The sequence below is a fragment of the Melanotaenia boesemani genome, chromosome 16, assembly GCF_017639745.1.
Source record: "Melanotaenia boesemani isolate fMelBoe1 chromosome 16, fMelBoe1.pri, whole genome shotgun sequence".
NCBI lineage: Eukaryota > Metazoa > Chordata > Actinopteri > Atheriniformes > Melanotaeniidae > Melanotaenia > Melanotaenia boesemani.
In genome coordinates, this window is record NC_055697.1 from 20,624,097 (window position 1) to 20,645,799 (window position 21,703).

At 37.7% G+C, this 21,703-nt stretch overlaps 1 protein-coding gene across 2 annotated transcripts in view; it reads left to right on the plus strand.

Annotated features, from left to right (window-relative positions):
* adam12b (ADAM metallopeptidase domain 12b) overlaps positions 1 to 21,703 on the plus strand; it is a 92,855-nt gene that overhangs the window by 55,542 nt on the left and 15,610 nt on the right. For both annotated transcript variants that reach the window (XM_042010832.1, XM_042010833.1), the window contains exons 12-17: positions 7,719 to 7,896; positions 10,050 to 10,139; positions 14,870 to 15,065; positions 15,168 to 15,276; positions 15,658 to 15,856; positions 18,280 to 18,357. In XM_042010832.1, coding sequence (XP_041866766.1) covers positions 7,719 to 7,896; positions 10,050 to 10,139; positions 14,870 to 15,065; positions 15,168 to 15,276; positions 15,658 to 15,856; positions 18,280 to 18,357 — 850 coding nt within the window. The remainder of the gene's footprint in view (positions 1 to 7,718; positions 7,897 to 10,049; positions 10,140 to 14,869; positions 15,066 to 15,167; positions 15,277 to 15,657; positions 15,857 to 18,279; positions 18,358 to 21,703) is intronic.

Genomic DNA, 21,703 nt, shown 5'->3' on the forward strand with positions numbered 1-21,703 from the left:
TATGACAGCCGTGTGAGCCGTACAGACTGGCCATGAGAGATTTGTTACTCAACAACAGGTGAAAACTTGAGTGACAGTGGAGAAAAACAGTTTACATGGATGTTTTGAAGTTTGAAGTTGAGCCAAGAGTTGCATCATGCAGCTATGAAGCACAAAAGTATGTTTTTTTTTTTTTATCCTTTCTGTCTGTTTGTGTAATTTAGTAGAATAATAAAATGCAACAAGAAGCTGCAGCTGGAAGTTTAAGCGACAAGGCGAATACATTGTCACAGCGATATGAGGAAGCTTGTGACTCTTATTTTCTTATCAAATTGACAGAGTGCGAATGAGGTGAGAAGGTACAAAATGTAATTCTCTGAATATATTCTGCAGTGGAGAAAAGGGGAGCTGGTTAGCAAGTAAATGTTTGCAGGAAATATAGCCCGTGTTTAGTTTTTTTCTGATGTTTAATCACTATAGGCGTCTGGTTGTGTTGCAGCCTGACATTTGCTGAAAGGTCAAACATGTCTCTCCTGCTTAGCATGGACTAAATGCATGTCAGTCTGTGGTGCATCTTAGAGAGCAACAGAGACAGCCCGACATCAGTCAGAGGGTCTGTAAATAGAAGAGCCCTTTATAACCTTGGTGTAAACAACACATATACTGTTTACAACCCTGTTTCACTCCGTTATCCAGACTATTTTTTCATCTCACTTTCCACTTGTCTGAGAAAATGTCTGCATTAATGCTATGACAATAGATCCTCAATTTTCAGTGCATCCTCACATAAAACAAACATCCTGTCATTGCAGTTGTAAGTCAGGAGCAGAGAAATCAAATCAGTTTGTATTCTGCAGCTGTTACCAGTCTTCTTTTCCATGCAGACCTGATTCATTTCAAACAAGCATGTTTTTCACCCTTGAATCAACTGAAATGAAATGAAGGGTGTAGTATTTTTAAAGCTTGGGCCATGTTTATTACAAAAATTGCTGCTTGAATTATTATCTTTTTATATTTATATATAATTAGTCACTTTAAGAAGCCACCTTTAGAACATGCTAAACTTGTCACATTATGACTTTCTAATGAAATAATCTTTGTACTGTCAGCATGAGAAATGTTGGATTTATTGTGCTACAACTCCTTTTTTATGGCTCTTGATGACTCATTCCTTTTTGTGTTTCTCCACCATCTTGTATATGAATGTGAAAGTGGTTAGTTATTGTTTTTGTGCTGACCCATATGGTCTGTTATTTTTGTGCTCTCCTAGGTAACTAAATCTGACATCTGTTTCTCACATCTTTTAAAGTTCAATCAAGAATCCCCACATTGGATGGACAGACAGATTTTACAACATTTCTTTCATGACTGAGAACTTGCAGTGTAAAAAGACTTTAAGCCTGCAATTTTACTGTAATGCAATGATATATGAGAGTCACAGAGAAACACTTTTACCACCAGTGTTTCAGCTGATAAGCGTGTCTGTCTGTCACATTGCTTGAATGGTGGATCATAAAGGAAGCATGTACATCATTAGGTTTAAGTACCAAGTGAATAATCACTGACAGGCATTGGAAAGAGGAGCAAAAATGTAGAAATGTTCTGTTACTGACTGTTACTGGTATATCAGTGTGTGACACATATGCAGTCTGTATGTAGATAAATAGTTATAGACACCTGGGGGTGGCATTTATCTCAGTTGGCAGACCAGCCACCACATATGTAGAGGCTACAGTTCCTCAATGCAGTTGGCTCAGGTTTGAACCCAGCCTGGGGCCCTTTGAAACGTTTCTTATTTCTATGACCCCTTTCCTGTCCAGCTACTGCTCAACAAGGACCACTAGAGCCAGAAAATCTTGACCACTTTATTGCAGTCTGTACCATCATACTTGCATAAGCAGGTATGTTCCAAATTAGGACTAATAATGCAATTCACTAGTAATAGCCACAGAACGTCTTTACATTTTTTCCTATTTACATTTGTTTAACATCCCCTTTAAAACACGACAAAAGTGCATTTACAGCACAGGACTGCATGTGTTAAAACCTAGTGAAGCATTAACTGTTGAAGAGTTAAACAAATCACAAAAAACGGATATTATCCAAAGTAATACCCAAAACTCTATTTTTTCCTCCCTGTAATAAAGCAGCTCTAAGTCAACAACCAGTCAGTCAGATAGAACCACACTTTTTTCTCACTGAAGAGCACATGTTAATGAAACCTGAACTAATTAGATTTATTTTGTTACTGTTGTGCATAGCCAAATTAGTTCCAGTTCAGCAAACTGCACCTGAAGAGGGTGAAGGACTCTACACCAATATTATTCATCGAAACCTACATTTGAGTAATTTCCTGGACAGCAGAGCAGCTGTGTGGCCTCAGCTGTGATAATAAATGGTGTTGGTGACCAGGCTCTGCACATTGTTGCTGCTTCTGCAGCAGATATATAGAAAATAGATTTATAGTAAACGTGACGGTTGACTATGGCTAAATTAGTCCGGAATTGAGTTTTGGCTTTCAACTCCCAATATTGTTCTCCACTTACTCTTTGAATGAGGGAGAAAATAACTGGGATTTAACCCATTAAGGCCCGACCCATAAAAAAATTGTAAGAAAAGTCCAATTTTTTAAATATGAGATCTTTATTTGGCCCTTTAACAAAATGTAACAAAAAAAATTACATTTTTGGGGGGGATACCTACCATTTATTACCATGTGATATATAAAAAATATTATAATATGGTTTTCTGCTTCTGGGTATCTATTAGGGGACAGAAGACAAGTAACAGATTGTGTTCAACAGGATTTTGAGCAATGTTTATACCATAAATTTAAGCAAAATGTCTCAGAAACTGTATGTAACATATATGTCACATCGGGCTCTTATGGGTTAAAGCTTCTTTTTCACTACTTTATGTCACAGTTTACCAACAAGCCCTGCACTAAAACACTGTCTATACTTTTAGTCAACGTGTTCATAACATCAAATGGTAATTAAATATTGTATTATTCAGCTAACAATTAATTTCTGCTCCCCTGACAACAGTCGCTGACATTCAGCTGATGGCAGAAAAACATTTGAAAGTTTCATAAGAGTCCTTGATTTGTGCTCATCTGCGTCTGGACAGGATTTTCTTTCAGTAGATCAGCTCATTGTCATGAAGAAGTGCAGCAGGCGCTGGGTGACAGCGATATCCTCGCTTCATCCCTGGGCACCCAGTCAGGCTGACGCTGCATCTGTTACCAGGATTGTGTGGGCAGCTGCTACCTGGAGGAATGTCAGCTGCAGATTAGTGGTGCAGCTAAATTATCAAAGTCCTGCTGATACACAATCACAGCAGACATCGGTTAAAAGCAGTCAGGGCTCGAGCTGGGGCTCTCGGAGGAGCCTTATTTTCCCACGTGCACCGCAACGTCACACATCACGTGCACGCGCGTTTATATTAGTGCACATAAAGCAGTCAAAAACATGGTTTAAAAAACTACTGTATGCAGCTTGTTTAATCTGAAACAGCGATGGAAAGTTCTTTAACCACAAAAGAAGCGCACCAGGTGGTTGTTGTGTGGACGCTCACAGCAGACAACAGACAAACAATGCTGCTGTCCACGGTGCTGAAGGAAACAGAACGGATCATCCACGTCATCTGGAAGATTTTTAGCTCCCCCCTAAAGTATAAGCTAAATCTCTTTAGAGGAGCTTCTCTGCCTTTCAGGGGAGCCAAGCTCCCCTTAGCTCCCCTGTAATTCAAACCCTGAGAGCAGTTCATTTAAGGTAATAGCTTGAGTCTCACCATTGCTGCATGAGATGCAAGCATATAAACGATAAAACACGCCTTGTGCAGAGTTGTTTTTCATCTAACTTTAAATACTCTGTTAGTTTTGACTTATCTACACTATTATTTTACTTTTTTATTTCATCATATCATTGAAACTGTGTAGTATTATTTAGTGATGATTATGAGCATATGCCTTCACAGGATCACCCTGTAAACAGGCAACGCATGATGAAATATGTTCATGCTGTGAAGATAATTAGTCAGTAATCTGAAAAGGGAGTTACCCACTAGATATGTGCTGTTTTAGGCTTTTGCCTGAAGCAAGTCATAACTGTCTACGTAATGATGCAATCCCATCAAATTCATGCAACTTGTAACAGGTTTATGTTCTGATTTATCTCATTCTTTCCATGTGAGTCTGAGATAAAGAAAACAGATTTTTCTCCACTAGTATGAGCAGCTTCTCCAGCTTTTACCATTCAAGAAAGTTTATTAGGGAGCAGACTCTGTTTACCTCTTTTTGATATTCCACCTCCTTTCCTGAAGCATGTCTGTTTTTTGTTGTTGTTGTTGTTGTTGTTTTATCAGCAGGGTCTGTGCTATCTACAATGGGCTTGGTCTGTTCTGTGCAGGAGTTTGCAGGAGTGCGTACAATGATTTATGAGTGGATTATGCGAGTGGACATCAGTGGACAGATACAGGTAGACTGGCGTGTGCTCAATGAAAGATGAAAGCAGCCAACATTTGAAACTGGACAGCTTGACTGAAGTGGAGGCTACTCTTTTACCCAAGGGTGACTGTTAGAGGAGGATGTTTTCTGTGTTTTGTGTACTTTAGAAATCTGTTATCCTTTTGGAAGGAAAAAAAGCGATTTCTTTTCCATTGAATGCCTCCACTGTTATCTTCAGACCCCTCAGGAGAAGCCTCACTATAGTCAGCTAACAGCAGTGAAATATCCATGCAGTTGCTGCAGCCAAATCCCCCTTAGGCAAAGGCAAAATATCACACATCCCTCCTCCCACTGCTGTCCAACGGCAGGCTCCACAAACATATTTTGTGTCATGTTGAAATTTCACAAATCTGCCCTGTCAAGCCTCAAGCTTTGCAGTCTCCACACCCTGATGCGTTTGAAGACCTCAGTCAGCCTATCGCCATATAACTACATGTATGACATGTTTCTTTCTGAAGTCAAGCTTTTTAAGCATCCAATGCCAAGCTCACTTCCTCTGTACCATGCCTGTCAATCCCTTGTTAGCCATCGCTCCCTGTTACCCCACATTCTCTATATGCTCTTTTTGGGCCAGGCTGTATCCAACAAAGACTACTTTATACCTCAAGCCCTCTTTTCTCTGAGTCTTTTTGTTATGCTGTGTTAGCTGGCATGTAACATGAGGATGTCTGTGCTGCTTTCATACACTGGGTCATAGAATTAGATGTCCTGTTGCTTGTGTTTCATACCAGCGCTGTTTCTTGAGAGATAAGAGCAGGAGTTCACACAGAGTGGCAGGTTTAGCAACATCTGTATGAGAAACTGAAACTGCATCATACTATTAAGATTAAGATAAACTTTAGTGTCCCAGAGGGAAATTTCTCTTGGGCATCAGTGCTGCAAAAAGCTGATTTTCAACTGGTTCCTGCCCTGCCGAAACATATGCAGACAACAAATTTAAAGACAGAACAATCACACATTCTTACAGATGGAGAAAGCAGCAGTGGGACGAGGCTGCAGGGGCCACATCAGAGACCTTATGCACAGGTTTAATAATGGGTCGCTTCCAAAGCTCAGGTACAGTGTGATTATATACTGATCTTCAGAAGATAAGACAAAAAGCTACACTAGGTTCAGAATAATACAACTTTTAACAACTAGATTGATAAACCATCAGGTCCATTGATTACTTGCTACCTGTGAATCGATTTTCACATATTTGAAGTTACTAAAGATGTCGAAGTTATATGATGAGTCTTATACTGTCCCAGCTTTATAAAAATATGATATCAGTAAATAGCTTACCAATGGTGCTGTAAGCAGTAACACACCATGGCCTACCCAGCCTTCTTGGAGCTTTTACATGTTCTCATGTACTTAAATCCTTGCTGCATTTGATTATGCAAGGACACAGCTTCAAAGTGCAGAGGAAAACAGTAGTCTGTACATTTTTCAATAAGGAAGAGACACTTAAAAAGTCACCTTTGTATAAAATTAGATAGTTATTGGTTTCGTTTTTAGGGTCCAACAGAGTTGTAGATAAGATAGGCACACAGAGTTAAAACAGCTTAAACGACATAATAATTGCTCCTATTTTTATTTATTTTTATATTTATTAACTTATTATTTTTGGTCTCTTTGTGGTCATTTTGTGCCCTATCTGTAGTTGAAATCTTTATTATTTTGGAGTAATTCTATAGTCCAGATTGTTCAATATCTTGAAGGTGATTTGTTTTGTAACCATTTTGTGCCCCCTTTGGTTCTCATTAGTTTTTTTTGTTTGTTTGTTTGTTTTTTGTTTTTTTTCTTTGTGGTTTTGTGTGTCTCTTTGGTACCAGATTTATCATATTCATTTAGGACTACTTCTTCAGTTATATGAAGCTTGTCACTTGCAATGAAATGTAAATGTGGCCTTGACTGTGCAGAGACTGACAAAAAGATAAAATCTAACAAAATGATTCTATATAATAAGAAAATGAGAAAATGAAACAAAACTAAATATATGCAGTAACTGAAACCTATTCAGTTTGCAGATTGTTGTGCAGTTATATGCTAAATTTATTCTGCATATCATTGTGCAAATTGCAAGGGCAATCTCATAACTGTGAAAGAGACAATGACAATATCAACACTACTATGAAGTATCAGTCAGTAACAGCCACATCAGTACTGAGTCCTGAGACTGATTTAGTGGTCATGTCCATACTGGGGAAGGAGCTTGTCCTGCTCATTGTAGAATATGGAAAAGCTTGTGTGATTGCAGTAGATTGAACAGGCATTTACTGGGATAACATAAAGGTCTTGAGAATTTTGATTGCTTTGGAGCTGCATTGTCTGGGGTGGGTGTCACACAGGGAAAAGAAAGCTGTTTTTTTAGGTATGCTCAGCTAGACGCACCCCTTTCTGCAAAGCTTTTCACCTCTGGGCAGAACAGTCACCAAACTTCACACACATGCTCTGAGCTTTCTTTGGCCTCAGTACAGAAAGATTTCAGCATCTCTGGGGAAAACCTGAGTTGCCTCAACAGTCTTTGGTGGTATATCTGTCATTGTTTGACTTCTTATCACCTGAGCTTGAATGTTGTAAGTCCTCTTTCTCTCCAATATTCTGCCAATCCATTGACACTGACGTTGATCCGGTCTGTAATTTCGCTCCTCGCAGATTTGCGTTTTGGTGTGTATAACTTTGTTTCTTCATCCTCCTGCTGCAAATGATTTTTTTACTCAATCTTTATTTTCTATCCTTGTCGATCTGGAGTGTTTTTTTTTATTCCTTGTTGTTCTGAAGTATTGTAAAGCTTCATCTGTGAACTCAGAGCTATTTTTTCCTCTTCTGGTTAGGAATTCAATTTCTTTCTTTTTTAAATTAGATATTAAGTCAGCACTTCATGTAAGTGATACCTAGGAATGATATTAATGCAGTAGAAATTACATGGTTTCAGACTTGCTATTTCAGGATTTGCATACACACATACTCACACTCCATTCACCTTCGTCCGAAATAACACTCTTCCCTCCAGCCAGTTAAATCGTCCCTCTCCAGTCAGGATATGCCTGTTGAAAATGTAGCTGCCAAAGAAAATGTTTCTTTGGACTTTTGAAGAGGCCATTTACACTAAATGCATTGAACTAGAACTTACACAGTAACGCAATTAATCATTTCAGATTCTACTTTACTCACACACAAGAAGGATTCTTTTTTTGTTTTTTGTGAATATCGCTCTCTTTACTGTGGTTCTTTTCTTGTCTTGTAGATATCCGTTCCCAACAGTGTTTAGCACATGCAGCAAGAAGGACCTTGCAGCTAGTCTGGAGAAAGGCGTGGGCATGTGTTTGTACAACATGCCGGAGGTCAAGGTGCTGTACGGAGGACAAAAGTGCGGCAATGGCTATGTGGAGGAGGGAGAAGAATGTGACTGTGGAGAACTAGAGGTAAAGTCCTCAGCAGACGCCTTCATCCTCATCTGCTCCAATAGAGTAAATCTGTCTCCACTGCTGCCATCACAGTGGATAGCTCCTTGTCACTAAATGAAATGAAACTGCATCCAGGAAAAGCAGAATTTCTGCTTTTTTGTCAAAGATTTGATGAATAAAGCTCAGAAAAGTGTTTTTTTTTTTCCAGGATTCTCATTTAAACAGTAAATTGTCACTTTATTTCCTACCCTGAAGTAAGGAAAGACTTGATAAAAAATTATCATTCTGCACACTTCTCCCTAGACCAAATAGTGGCTCCTGTAAGCAAGAACCTCCCTACCACTAACAAACTACACAGACTTAAAGTCAGACTTCTCTTGACATTATTATTGTGACTTAACATTGAAACATAGTGTGACAAAAATGAGAAAAATCACTAAAATCACATCTTCTCTCGATAGGCTGCCAGTACGATGTCACATCCTTAATAAAGACACATTAATCAAGCCCCTGTCCATCTGTTTGACAAAACAAACAATCTAAAGCATGACTGGCTCGAAGCTGAAATAAGCTTTCTTTGGCAGTGTGATCCAAACAAATGGGCTCTCTCTAATGCATGCATCCATGCTCACTTGGTTTCTCGCTCACACACACGTGTGAGACGTCCTGAGATGTGACGTAAGACTCACAGATATCGCTCAGATGTAGCCAAGACAGCTGCTTGTGTCGTAGAGCCAAAAATCACAGAATGAATACATCACAGAGAATATTTCACTTTTACTGGAGAGTAATAGGTGGTGAAAGTAGTGACAAAAAACCCTTCACAGCTTTTTAATTTGCTTGCATTCCCAACCAACATTCAAACCCCATAAATGCTGAGCTTATAGTCATAGAAACCCAAGAATAACAACAACAAGGAATCAGTTACCAATGAAAACTGTTCCTATCTGTTACACATTAATATTCCTACATTAGACCGTCTTCTTTTCAGTCTTTTTTTTTAATCTTTGTAAGTTTATGGTTGACATTTGCAGGGAAATTAAGGTATAAATGAGTCATCCACAGAGACTGAGAGCAGTGTTTGCCTTTTGCTGGCTGTGAGGTCAGAAACACTGAAGATTATAAGAAGCAGCCTAATTCATATTTACTTTTTGTAGCTGCAGCCTTTCAGAAGGTATGAAGTCTTGATTAAATATGTATCTGACAGATTTAAACAACTGTTGTAGACTAATTGATTTCATACCATGCTTTTCAAAAGATGTTTTCTCTGGAGCCCATACATTGCTCTGTTAAGCTAAAATATTTATGTAAGCATGAAAATTTAACATGAAATTTTCATAAAACGTGATGTGATCAGTTCTCTGGAGAGGCGCCTTAGCTCTGCTGGTCTTGTCAGAGTACAAAACCATCAAGCAGTCTTCTCGCAGTTTAAATGTGATTCCATTTTGAAATTTAGCTAAACTGTGTCTTTTAAACTCAACAGTGTTTGTCATTATTTAGCTAGGAAGAATTATGACATGGCACAAAATTATTTAGATGGCAGTAGGTGGTTTTTTAGTGGAGTCATGATGTTTAACCACCAACAAACAAAGTATGGTTTACATTTGCCAACTCTGCCAGCGTGCCCACACATCTATGATTTCACCACACAGCTTGTTTGATCTGCCAGCCCAGTTAAACTTGGAGATGAAAGGACCCTTTCCACTCTTCTTAAAATAATAGATTTATTTCGAAACCAAGATGTGAACACCCAGAATCACAAAACACAGCTGAAAATTAACATTGAAAATTCAGCTGCCAGCCCCCAACATATCTAAACATTAGAACCCTACCCCACCATATAGTTTCATTTCTTTTTCTTCCTCTTGTCTCCACTCCAGTCTCTGGTTTTAACAAACACCTGATTTCCATTTTTGGCTTCCCAACCCACTTATTTTGTGGGTCAATGCACTGACACTTCTTTATTAGTCCAAAAGCCAAATCTAAAACACATCAACTTCAGTGAATTCCTCTGGTTAAAGGTCTCCAGGTCAAGGCAGGAATCTCCAGACAGGAAGTCCATCCCTGACCTGGAGGTCGTCATCTGACCAGGACCAGTTGACGAGGGATCTTCAGGGTGGCTTTCAGGTCTGCATGCAATAAGCTGCTGTGTTTTCTTTCCTGCATTCCAGGAATGCATGAACCCCTGCTGCAACGCCACAACATGCACCCTCAAGGGAGACGCCGTGTGTGCCCATGGACAATGCTGCGAAGACTGCCATGTAAGACTTTTTTTCAAGGTTTTGGTTTGTCTCAGACAGTTGTCTCCCAGTAGTTATGGGGCCTTTACAGTTCTGTGCAGAAGTGTTGAGCTATTTGTTATTTTGCGATACAGCATGTTGACTGAAAAAAAAGGAATAGCTGCAATTGATTAAGAAGTTCAAACATAGATGGAAATACAGCATATTAAGCAAAAATAGAGTTTGCATTGAGCATGAAAGTTTATATTTGGTATGAGTACATTTTTTTCTTCCACATAACCTGAACCTACTTAAGCTGGGCTCACACCAATGAATTTTCACAGTCGCAGACTAAGCCTTTAGGAAATCTTAGGAGTTTTACGGGAGTCACAGCACGCTCCCGTCATCTCAGCCGTCAGGTTTAAGCTGGTAATCTGCTCTGTTTAACGTCAGTCTTTCCCTAGTCTTGGAGAATATCAAACGTGTTTGATATTATCGCAAGTCGCAGTGACAAAACACGATCAACAACCAATAGATGAGCTCTGACAAAAGCAGAAACAGGAATCCCGACATTCAGAACACCAGCAAAAACGGACGAAAAAAAAACGAACAAGAAGCAATGATGAAACGTTGTAGGTGGACCGTCCAGAAGGAGGAGCAGATGGTTATTAAGAAGTACATGTCTGCTGTGGATCATTTATGTCTTATAGTATAATGATCTAACAAATGAGAGAAGAATAAAAAACTCATTCATCCTTCCAAATTCTGATGAGTCAGTGTAACACCTGGTGGAGATACAAAGGCACACTTAATAATGTGTAATTCCCTGGAGGGAAACCCTCCGCTTGCTTGCTTTGCTGTGGGCAGATCAGCCCCGTTCGTCCAACATATTACAAAACATGCTGAAAGCATCTAGTTGTAGTCTTGTAAATAGTGATTCACAGTCTTTGTCAAATCTCAGTCTGAGACTAGGCTGAGACTTAAAACTCTAAACATTTGTCTTTAGATGTGAGCTGGTGTGAGCTGATAGTTTTTTGCAAATTTTTTAAAATTCTTCTGGTGTAAGCCCAGCATTAGACAAGCTTTCTTGTAATTTATTTCAACAGTCCATAGTAATAGTTTTCTAGGTTTCTTGAAGGACATTTAAAAGATTTTCTTTGGATCTAAGCTGCCTTTTGTACCGTTGTCTGTGAAGATGATGCCACACTGTTTCATGGAGGTCAAGGCTCTGTGGAGGATTGCATCATAAAATCTGGTGCCACTGTTTTTCAGTTCAGTTCTTGTGGCATTTGGCACACCTTAGTCTTTTTTTTCCTTGCCTATGCCTATGTTATCTTTACCATATTTTATAGATACAGATAAAGTAATAACAAATCAAGAGTTGTAGCAACCATCAGCCATTAAAGTGCCTAAAGATAGTATTTAAGATTGGTACTCTGCTAAGTTGTCATGTGTCACAGCACTGGCTCATTCCTTAAGATAGACACTTTTTATTCCCATAACAAACAAACTAAAAACATTCCCACAAAAACTGTCACATACAATGACTGGACATAAAATAAAGCTGGCAGTTACCACAGAAAAAAAAACTATAACTATAAAATTCTAAAGAACTATGTTAAAGATTACTTCAAAAGTCCGGCTGTATGGGAGCACAACGTGAGGGTCAAATCAAGACACAATGCTGTGTTACCGCACATCATCCTTAGAGCAGAAAAGCTGTTAAAATATATTTTTCATCCTTCCTGAAACTCAGTGAATTTTCGTTTGAAGGTTGTTTAGAAGCTCATAATAGTGTGCTAGTGTGTATAGTTTAATATTTCGAGTGAGTTCACTTCAGCTTTGTGTATTCACCTCAATAAGCAGGTTTCAATGGATGGCAAGTTCAGATTGGATTTGCTACCATTTGATTATTAGTTATTTTTTAATAAGAAAATCTTTTAATATTCCTGATGTGTGCCTTCGCTTTGCAAAGGAGCATTGATGTCAAGGATGATTAACCCTTTTGATATGTCTTGCTTTGCAGCTGTTCACAAAAGCATGTTTGTCCTCCATTTCACAGCAGTCTGCACAATTTATATATATATATATATATTTCTCTCTGTGTATGTGAGTGTCTGTGTGAATAGAGCATTTATTTGTGAAACAGACCTTTCAGTTTTACATTAGATTTTCTTAGATTCAAGCTTCGATTGTACTGTTTTAAATGACCATTATGTTTGATTTTTTTCATAAAAACAAGAAATTAACTGTAAAATGTTGCATATTATATGTTTGAAGAGAGTTTTAGTTTTTTTCTAATGAATTTGTGATGTCAACAAAACTTTTAAAGTCCAATAATTATCTCAATTCATTTTCATTTTCAGCTGTCATTCATACTTGTGATTACATTTTTATAGACTCCAGGACAGGCCGTACAGAGAGAAAAGGGATTTTCTTAGGTCACATTTTACTATTATTAGTAGCATTAGTATTTTAATCCTGTTTTGTTTATCCAAGATACATTTGTTTCCTATGTGCATAATTTGTGTTCTAATTGCTTTTTTCACACTTAAATTTGTTCAAGTACTGTTAACTTGTGTGCACATAAGCTTATACACATGGCATGAGCACAACCAACCAACTGTTCATGGCGAAGCCATGCTGTGCATCAAAAGGAGCATTGCTCCTCTTAAAAAGAGATGAGCTTGCCTGAAAACATGTTTTTGGATTTTTGGAGAGTTTCTGAAATATTAACAATATTCTGTTTTAGTTTTTTTTTTCTTATTTTTTCATATTTTTGATGGATTATTAGTAAAATCAACAATAAAATGTTTGTTTCACTCATTTTGGTGCTCTTGGTGCTGAAATACATACAGAAGCTATTCTTTTTTTTTTCTTTTTAATCTTTTCCATTATTCTTATTCTTCATATTCTCATTTAAAGCTTAATATATAAACCCAAATTTCCCTGAGGGCTCTCCGAAGGGATTAATAAAGTATTTCTATTCTATTCTATTCTATTCTATTCTATTCTAAACCAGGATTATTTGGAACATAATGCTGGTCCAGTGAGTCAGATGGCAACATCTTTAGCATTCTCACTAAACCTAAACTTTGAACGAGTAAACGTACCAAAATCATAAGTTAATCAAAATAATAAGTTCCCTTCTAAACTGCTGTTTTTAAGCACATGTTCCTGATAATCACAGAGAAATTTTGTGATTATTCATTGGGGGGAAAAATGAATGATAATTTATTATTGGTGACAGATTGAATTCAGGTTTTTTTTCCAAAATTATTATAAACATTGACTCATCTGACCACAGAACACATAGCCTTTGTCTTTCTTTCCATCTTAGGTGAGCTGGTGTCCAGAGAGCTCAACTGTGTATCAGTAGAGAGTATATATATATATATATATATGGCTTCCACTTTGTGTAATACAGTTTCAAGTTACATTTCTGGATGACTGATGAGTAAAAATGATTTTCCAAGGAATCGCGGAGGCCATGTGACAACACTGATCATGGTTGGATTGCTGTTTCTTATGTATTGTCACCTGTTAACACAAAGGTCCATTCAACAATGGTTTCTGTACTCAACCTTTAAGCAGTGACAATTTCTTCCTGAATCGATATCATAATATTCAGTGTAGTTATAAAAAACAGAACAAAGTTCCTCACAATCAACCATTCACCGATATTTTTTAAAACTTATTGATGACTCTCTGACTGAATTTATCTCAAAGTGCTGAACCACAGCCCATCTTTACTTAGAAAGAAGGAGCCTTTGGTGAACTTACCTTTTATACCCAATCCTGACACCCTCACCTGACAGCTGCATGTAGAACCCTACAGAACAGTGTTATTTGTATTCTATGAACTTTTCTGACTTTCTTTACCTCTCCCCCAATTTATTGGAGTGCATTAGTGTCATCACATTTAAAAAACTTTAATTTTTTGTAAATATTTTTAGTTACTTTTTACAGGCAGCTTTCAGAAGACCCCTCATGCTCAAACTGCTGAGTCCCTGCTTGTTTGAACAGAAGTGCATGCAAAAGATTGCAGTTAGTAGCAAATTAAAGTAGTAAATAAGAGAAATAAAACTTTATTACAGACTGTTTTTCATCAGTTACACTGTGACGGCCAAATCAACACATCTTTACTTTCATACACACACCGCCTCAGAGGAGGCTGCTGCTGCAGCTGCTATGTTTTTCAGCAGACTGCAACATTTTTATAATCCTCACACTCAGTAAACGGAAAAGTTGACAGCCTAAAATCTATTCCATACACACCAACTTAAGAAGAAACTGGGAAAGAAACTAGATCTACAGAAATAACACGACCACACACCTTTAGTGGGTAATAAGACATGAGAGATTAATTTACTCTGTATCCTGTAGTTCTAGAAGTAAACAGATATTCTGCTCAGTCAGCTATCAAAGGTGTGGCTTATGACTGGAAATACTATAAGTCCTTTTTATCACTTTTATCCTTACAATGCGAATACTTCCATCTTCCTTAACTAGGAGTGCCCTCCTTTACACTACTTTGGTTTTAACCTGAAATACATTTACTCTTAGTAATTAAATAATCTGACTCTCTGCTCTGACATATTCTCATACGCACTTCAGATGCCAAACATCACCTAAGATGTGCTGCTCTGTATATATCAGGCCAGTTGTGTTTGAATAGAGACATGATGGAAGCATCGACAAGATAGATGAAGTCAGCATTTTAGGAGGTTTTCAGTCTGCAAATTGTGTTACTGAACTGTGCGTGTTTACAGCTCAAACCAGCTGGCACCCTGTGCCGAGAGTCCGGTAACTCGTGTGACCTGCCTGAGTTCTGTACTGGGGCCAGCCCTCACTGCCCAGCCAACGTTTATCTCCATGATGGACACGCCTGCCACAATGTTGAGGGCTACTGCTACAACGGCATCTGCCAGACTCATGAGCAACAGTGCATCACCTTGTGGGGACCAGGTAAATCACAAATATAAAAGCACAAATACTGTGTTAATGTTTTTTATCATAATAATAAAAAAAAGTCTTTGCTAAATTTTCCTTGTTTGTCTTTGTGTGCAGGAGCCAAGCCTGCTCCGGAGATCTGCTTCGAGAGAGTCAACTCTGCAGGTGATCCTTATGGGAACTGTGGGAAAGACTCTAAAGGCTCCTTTGCCAAATGTGAAGCAAGGTAAGTTTGCTGCTGCACAGATATACCCGAGGCACACAGAAATTACTGTGCATAACGCAGTCACATCTTTTGCCATCATTATCATCTTGTGGAAGCTTATGTGTGGTCTTCAAACAAAAGTTTACATGGTTGAAAAACATAATCTAAGACAGATAGCTTGTCTTGTCGTCTAATTGTTCAAAAGAACTTTTCCTTTTGGGTGAATTCTGTAATCAATCTCTTTGTTAACTGATGTAATTGCTTTAATGATGGCAGGCTCTGCAGCTCTCAGCACTCTTTCATCTGTCTCTAGGGTTATTAACTTCATCTTTGAATGACAGGCCAGAATTGTGTGTTTTGTTAATGCTTGTGAGCATGCTCGTGTGTGTGTGTTGTATGCAGGGATGCAAAGTGTGGTAAAATCCAGTGCCAGGGTGGTGCCAACAGACCGGTAATTGGAACAAACGCTGTGTCCATTGAAACAAATATCCCACTACAAGAAGGGGGGCGCATCTTGTGTCGAGGTACACACGTTTACCTGGGCGATGACATGCCGGACCCTGGACTCGTTCTGGCTGGGACGAAGTGTGGTGACAGCATGGTGAGGGATCAGTTAAGGCTCAGTGTTACAGTATATTTCAACATTGGGCCTAATTTATGCACTGTGGAGTATTTGTAATGATGCATCAAAATTATATTAGCTGACAACTACATACTCAATTAAACAAATCCAGTAGTTCATTTGTAATACTAAGATGGCACATAAAAAAGCACACTGCCAGACAGAAACTAAAACATATTGTGTTACATTTAGTTGCATTTAAGGTGTCAGTAATCAGAGTAATAAACAAATGTTCAACTTTCTTCCAACTGAATACATTACCTTGTTATTATGGAACCCAAGTAACAAAGTTACACAGTCATTATGACCTTTTTTCATTAACCTCAAGGGACTTACACTTGGTGCTAAATAGCTTTTCTTCATCTATGAGCCTTGCTACAAAATGGCCATAGGCCAAATCTTCTCGTCTCCTGGCTACAGTCTCCTAGGTCACAAGTTTGCTCCAGTCATTATCTGGAAATGTTCCTGAAGGAGGATGTTTGTCATGGGCCTTTGTTCTCCTCCAAAAGGTTTTGTATTTTCCATTCCAATCAGGACATTGAGTTTGCAGCACATGGCCTTCAATGCAGTGGCAATTTGAGAAAGATAAAACTTCACACCACACAGGCCTTATTAGTGACATAAAAGCAGCTGGCAGCTTCATTTCCCCAGTCTGATGATTTTGTTTCTTCTTATGTGAAATATATTGCTCCTTCCGTACCTTCAGCTACAGTAGCTTAAGGTCCATACAACCCCTGGCAAAAAGGATTAAATTCCAACTTTTAAAGGATGTTCATTAAGGTTTTTTTTTGTTTGTTTGTTTGTTTTTTCAGAAATAAGTTAACCAAATCACAGATGTGAAACAAAACTGTTGTATTCAACAGCTGAATAGGCTGTCTTTTTAAAATATACCTAAAGAAACTGGTCAAATTCATGTAAAAATTTGCAATTTTTTTTCAATGCCAAGGAAAGGAAAACAATTTAAAAATATAATTATATATTTATTCCAGCTTTCTGGCTTTTATGACAGTTTGAATTTTTTGAAGGCTTTGCTAATAAAAACAATATTTTTGACCAGGTGGGTTCCATCTTCAGTTTCCACCATAGCATTGAACTCAGATTGAGACGTGGACTTTTTGCTGGCCACGTCATCATGTTGCTGAGATTTTCAGCACTCTTTTCTTGCTGATGTAATTATTAAGTATAATCATTATGAAAAATGTCCAGAGCATCACCGAACCTCCATTTAACTGAGGGAATGAGGAAATGTCCATGATGTTTCAGTGTTTATCTGTGCTTCTACTGAAAAAAATTACTCCCATCTGGCCTGGTCCTCTATCTGAAATAATACCTCTTTCATCAGTAATTCTGGAAATATAATTGTTTTCATCAGACAGTTGTGGTTATATTGGTCTGCACCCAAAAAAAAAAACTGTATAACCAACGCAGAATCATGATTCATCACTAAACATCACTTTCATCATCCACAGTTGCTTCCCTTCCACCCACTGTAACCTTTTTTCTTCTATTTAAACGTTAGTGATGGTTTACATTAGGTTTCTCTAGATATAAATCACATTTCCTTCCTCTAATTGCTTGCAGCTTGGTCACAAATAATGTCTCCTGTCGCTACCTGTTTGTTTTTTCTTTCCTTTCCTATACATTTATCTAGTTCAAGGCTTTCTTATCTTTTTCAGTTGATTTCTCTTTTACAACTTTCCCATTTTGTTGTACTGCTGCCTGGAAACAGCTAACATATTTTGCCACACTGACTTGAATTACACTCTGAAAAAGGTTTTATAATTCATTCTATTGTATTTACTGACTATTCTCCTGCAGAGGCCATGCTTTCTGTCAGTCAGCCAGGTGCATCGAGGTCTGCAAACACTCTCTAATAACTGCAGATTAATTTGCATATTAAAACTTTGCCAGATATTTATTTTTAAAATGCAAATTATAAGGTGGTTCTGCAACTTTTTTAATCTATTTTTTTTAAAACAAAACATTGCCTAAACTTACAGCACTTGTATTAAACTACACTGAAGGAAAAAAGACAGAATGTTAAAAAGGAAACAGCTGAACAAACTTTCTTCAAGAGCGTTTGTTCCAGAATTTTTAAAAAGAGTTGTATGTAATGTAGAATTTGTGGCACACACAGTTTGGTAAACGCCAAACATATCAGTATCCATTTTATTTACACACTCTTGTTTTTTTTAGTACATTTGTTCATTGCTAAATAAAACCATAAATGTAGATAAATGTCTCTGTTACTTGTGTAAAAGATCATCTGCCAGTCTTGACAGTCTTGTCTCTGCAAAGTGAAAACATTTCTACATCTCTAGTCCCACTTTTTGTGTTTATCTTCACTGGAAGTTCCAGTTCAATGCTTCCAAAAATATTTAATGATGCTTTTCTCTTTATAGGTGTGCCTGAACAGGCAGTGCCAGAATGTCAGTGTCTTTGGCGTGCATGAGTGCTCCGGGAAATGCAATGAACGTGGGGTGAGTGCAAAGTACCTTTTAACTCAGTATTTAGTGTTAAATTATGCACTGCAGCTTATAAAAACTGTTCCAAGCCAGTGATGGCTTTGTGGTTATCTATTCATTCACATTTTGACCAGCTAAACACTCAGGTAGCTGCCTCTCTACCCTGTAATTGCAAACAACAACAGAGCAACACTGTATTTACAGTACAGCCCGTGAGTAATGGCAGCCACTCCTATTCTGTACAATCAGTCTTCATTGTTCAACTGAGGTTAAATCAATCATATTTAATAGCATTATTTAGGGTCTGCTTAAAATGTTGTCCATCATCTTTTAACAGCATAGAGTGAGGATGGGGAAAATGCAATGGTAATGCTGTGGCAGTATTTTTTTTTTCTGCTCTAAAATGATCACCTTTCTCTCGAAGTATCTCTTATCAATAATTCAGGAAAGGGTGCTTTTATGTTTTATTTACTTTTGTTGTTTAGGTCTGTGAATCAAGCATTTAACACAGGCCAGATTGACCCACAGTAAATAATGATCTTCACTGTCAATTAAGTCTGTATGTGTGTGAATGTGTGATAGGAAATCAAAGCTATGATCTCTGAAACATTTTGCTATTTGTTTGATTTCCCTATAAATTTGCCCCATTCATTGTTAATAGTTGTCAAATGTTTAGCGAGAAACCAAAAAAAAGCAAGAAGAATTTAAGAAGAATTAGATGAAGAAATGTAAATGTCAGAATTTATGTTTGTGCAGAGAGGGATGGGGGAGGGGTGGGGGTTGTATATGTGCTCTGTGTGGCTGTGATGATGTGTGTGAAAAAGAGAGCATGATCAGGTATGGGCTCCTGAACTTATATGTTTATACTTACTTGTGTTTTTTCTTTCTTTTTTAGTAGATTCAAATTTAATTTTATTATGTGAAATTGTGCTGCTTTTGTATGAGAAGTGCTTTATAAATAAAGTTTGATTTGATTAGATTTTGTATCCTCCCTCTGCAGAAATATCTGCCTCAACAAATTGACTTCCATTTTGTCAAACACCCTGAAGTGTATGAGACCTGACTGAGAAAGTAGTGAGACTCTGAATTCATTGTAAGAGTTTAAAGAGTTCTGCTTGCCTGCATTACAGCTCTATCTTTAAAGCCATTTAATGACTTTAGCTTTTCATTTCAGCAGGTGAAAAGAGCTTTTGATTTTTACTGTTTTGTAGATCTGCTGCAGATCACCTCCACATCTTTAATAAGTAATTAAATCTGCATTTGAAGTGTGATATTTTCTGATACATTAGATACATGCAGAGATCATTATCTGTGCAACGACTATGACATTCAATGATTGATTAGTAGCTCCATCTTATTAACACTGCAAATACATGAGATGTCTGTAGTCAGTGCAGATAAGGTCTTGCTTTTGCACACGTTTCTGGGAGATTTCATCTTTGAATGTCTGTCGTTAGGAGGCTTTATATTTCAGGACATGTTTAGAAAAAAAATGACAAGGTACGTTGCCTTTATTTAATTAAATGAATCAAAATGGAGAAGCAGCGTATAAAAGCTAAGTTCAGCCGTAATGCTTCCATTGTCATAAAGAGTTAACAAAGCAGCCAGATTCTGGTAATTAAATGCACCTGATTAACTGTTTAAGCAGAGGTTTTGGCAGTTTGCTGGTCTGGTGCATTCAGGTGTGAAAAGACATCAGCAGTGTGGATAGGTTATAAATTCTTCAGAACAACTGGATTCTATAATTCTCCTGTGAGAAAGATTATTCACAAATGGAAAACATTCAACACAGTTTTAAAGAATTGCACTAAACATATCAGACCATTGCAGACTGATGGTGCGACCAGAATGTTCCTTCATGCTATGATTTTCTCTTCTATTGTGTCACAAAATGGTCACTCAGGCACAACTTCACACAAACGGCTAGAATCTCTGTACCAAAAGGCTCTTCATCAGACGAGATTATTTTTATCACTGCTGTCATATCCTCAGTAAATACAATTTTATAATTTTTAATAATTTTTTTTTTTTTATGCCCTTCGATATACAAAATATTAAATGGACTTGCACCACCACTATTGAAGGAATATGTCAAACTAAAATCGCTTACTGGAGGGAGCATTAGAGCCACCATAGGAGAGGACACTGTGATGTCCTCCACCTCTTTTGAACATTCTGTGCTGTCAGTGAGGGGTGGTAACATCTGGAACACTCAACCTATAATAAAATAATGCACTACATGAACCACTTTTAAATCATGCGTCACCCACTGGCTTATTACCAACCAAACCTGTTCTACCTACCCAAAACACTCAAGCACTTCTCATATATAAAAGTATGCTCTTACCTCGTGCTCTTGAAATATGCACTTTAAATTATGCACCAGTTTGTGCTTTACTTTTTGTCTGCACTTTGTTGCTGTTGTAGCTGTCTGAGGCACAGTAGAGGCTAATTAGCTGCTATGCTAACTATGTGCAGATTTACATTTTTTAGTTTTTACTTATGTTCATTAATATGCAACATGTTCCTTTCAAATAAGTAAATAAAAATATATATATATATATATATTCCTAAGAATGGGTGTCTCAAAAGCTCAGATCCTTCAATGCTCAAACAGAATAGCAAAAAACCCGATAGCTACATCCCAGACTTCACAGGCCTCAGTTAGCATGTTAAATGTAAAGAAAAATAAACTGAAGAAACATTGCTTCTTTGGAAGGGTTGCAAGAGAAAGCCATTTCTGAACAAACTGAACAACATCTGCAACAATGTTCATTGAACATCTCCACTTTGAAACCAAAGTGGTGATGTTTGGTCATAATGCACACAGGGCACATCAACACAGACACCAGTTATCAAGCATGCTGGCAAAGGGTTGATGATTTGGGCTTGTTTTACATCCAAAGGATCTAGACACCTTGCAGTCATTAAGTCAACCATGAACTCCTCTGTATACCAAAGTATCATCCAGTCAGATATGTGGCCATCTGTCCAACAGTTTAGGCTCAGCCATGAAGTCAATGATCTTAAGCACACCAACAAATCTGTTGCAGAAGTGTCTTAAGAAAAAAGAAAAACATGTACAGAATCAAGGTGTTGCAGTCTCACGAAGTTAATGCATCAATCTGAAGCTTAGAGAGTTGTGCATTAACAAATGCCCACAAACTTAAATAAATTGTAAAGAGTGGGGCAGAATTCCTGCACAATAATGTCAATGACTGATCCCACTTCACACAGAAAACGACAGGTCAGTCTTGGAAATGAGACCTCATGCCTCATTGAGTCAAACCTGTACAAATAAAGGAAAAATAAAAGTAAAATTACTTCAAACTGTTGCTGCTAAAAGTGCTTCCAAATGTTC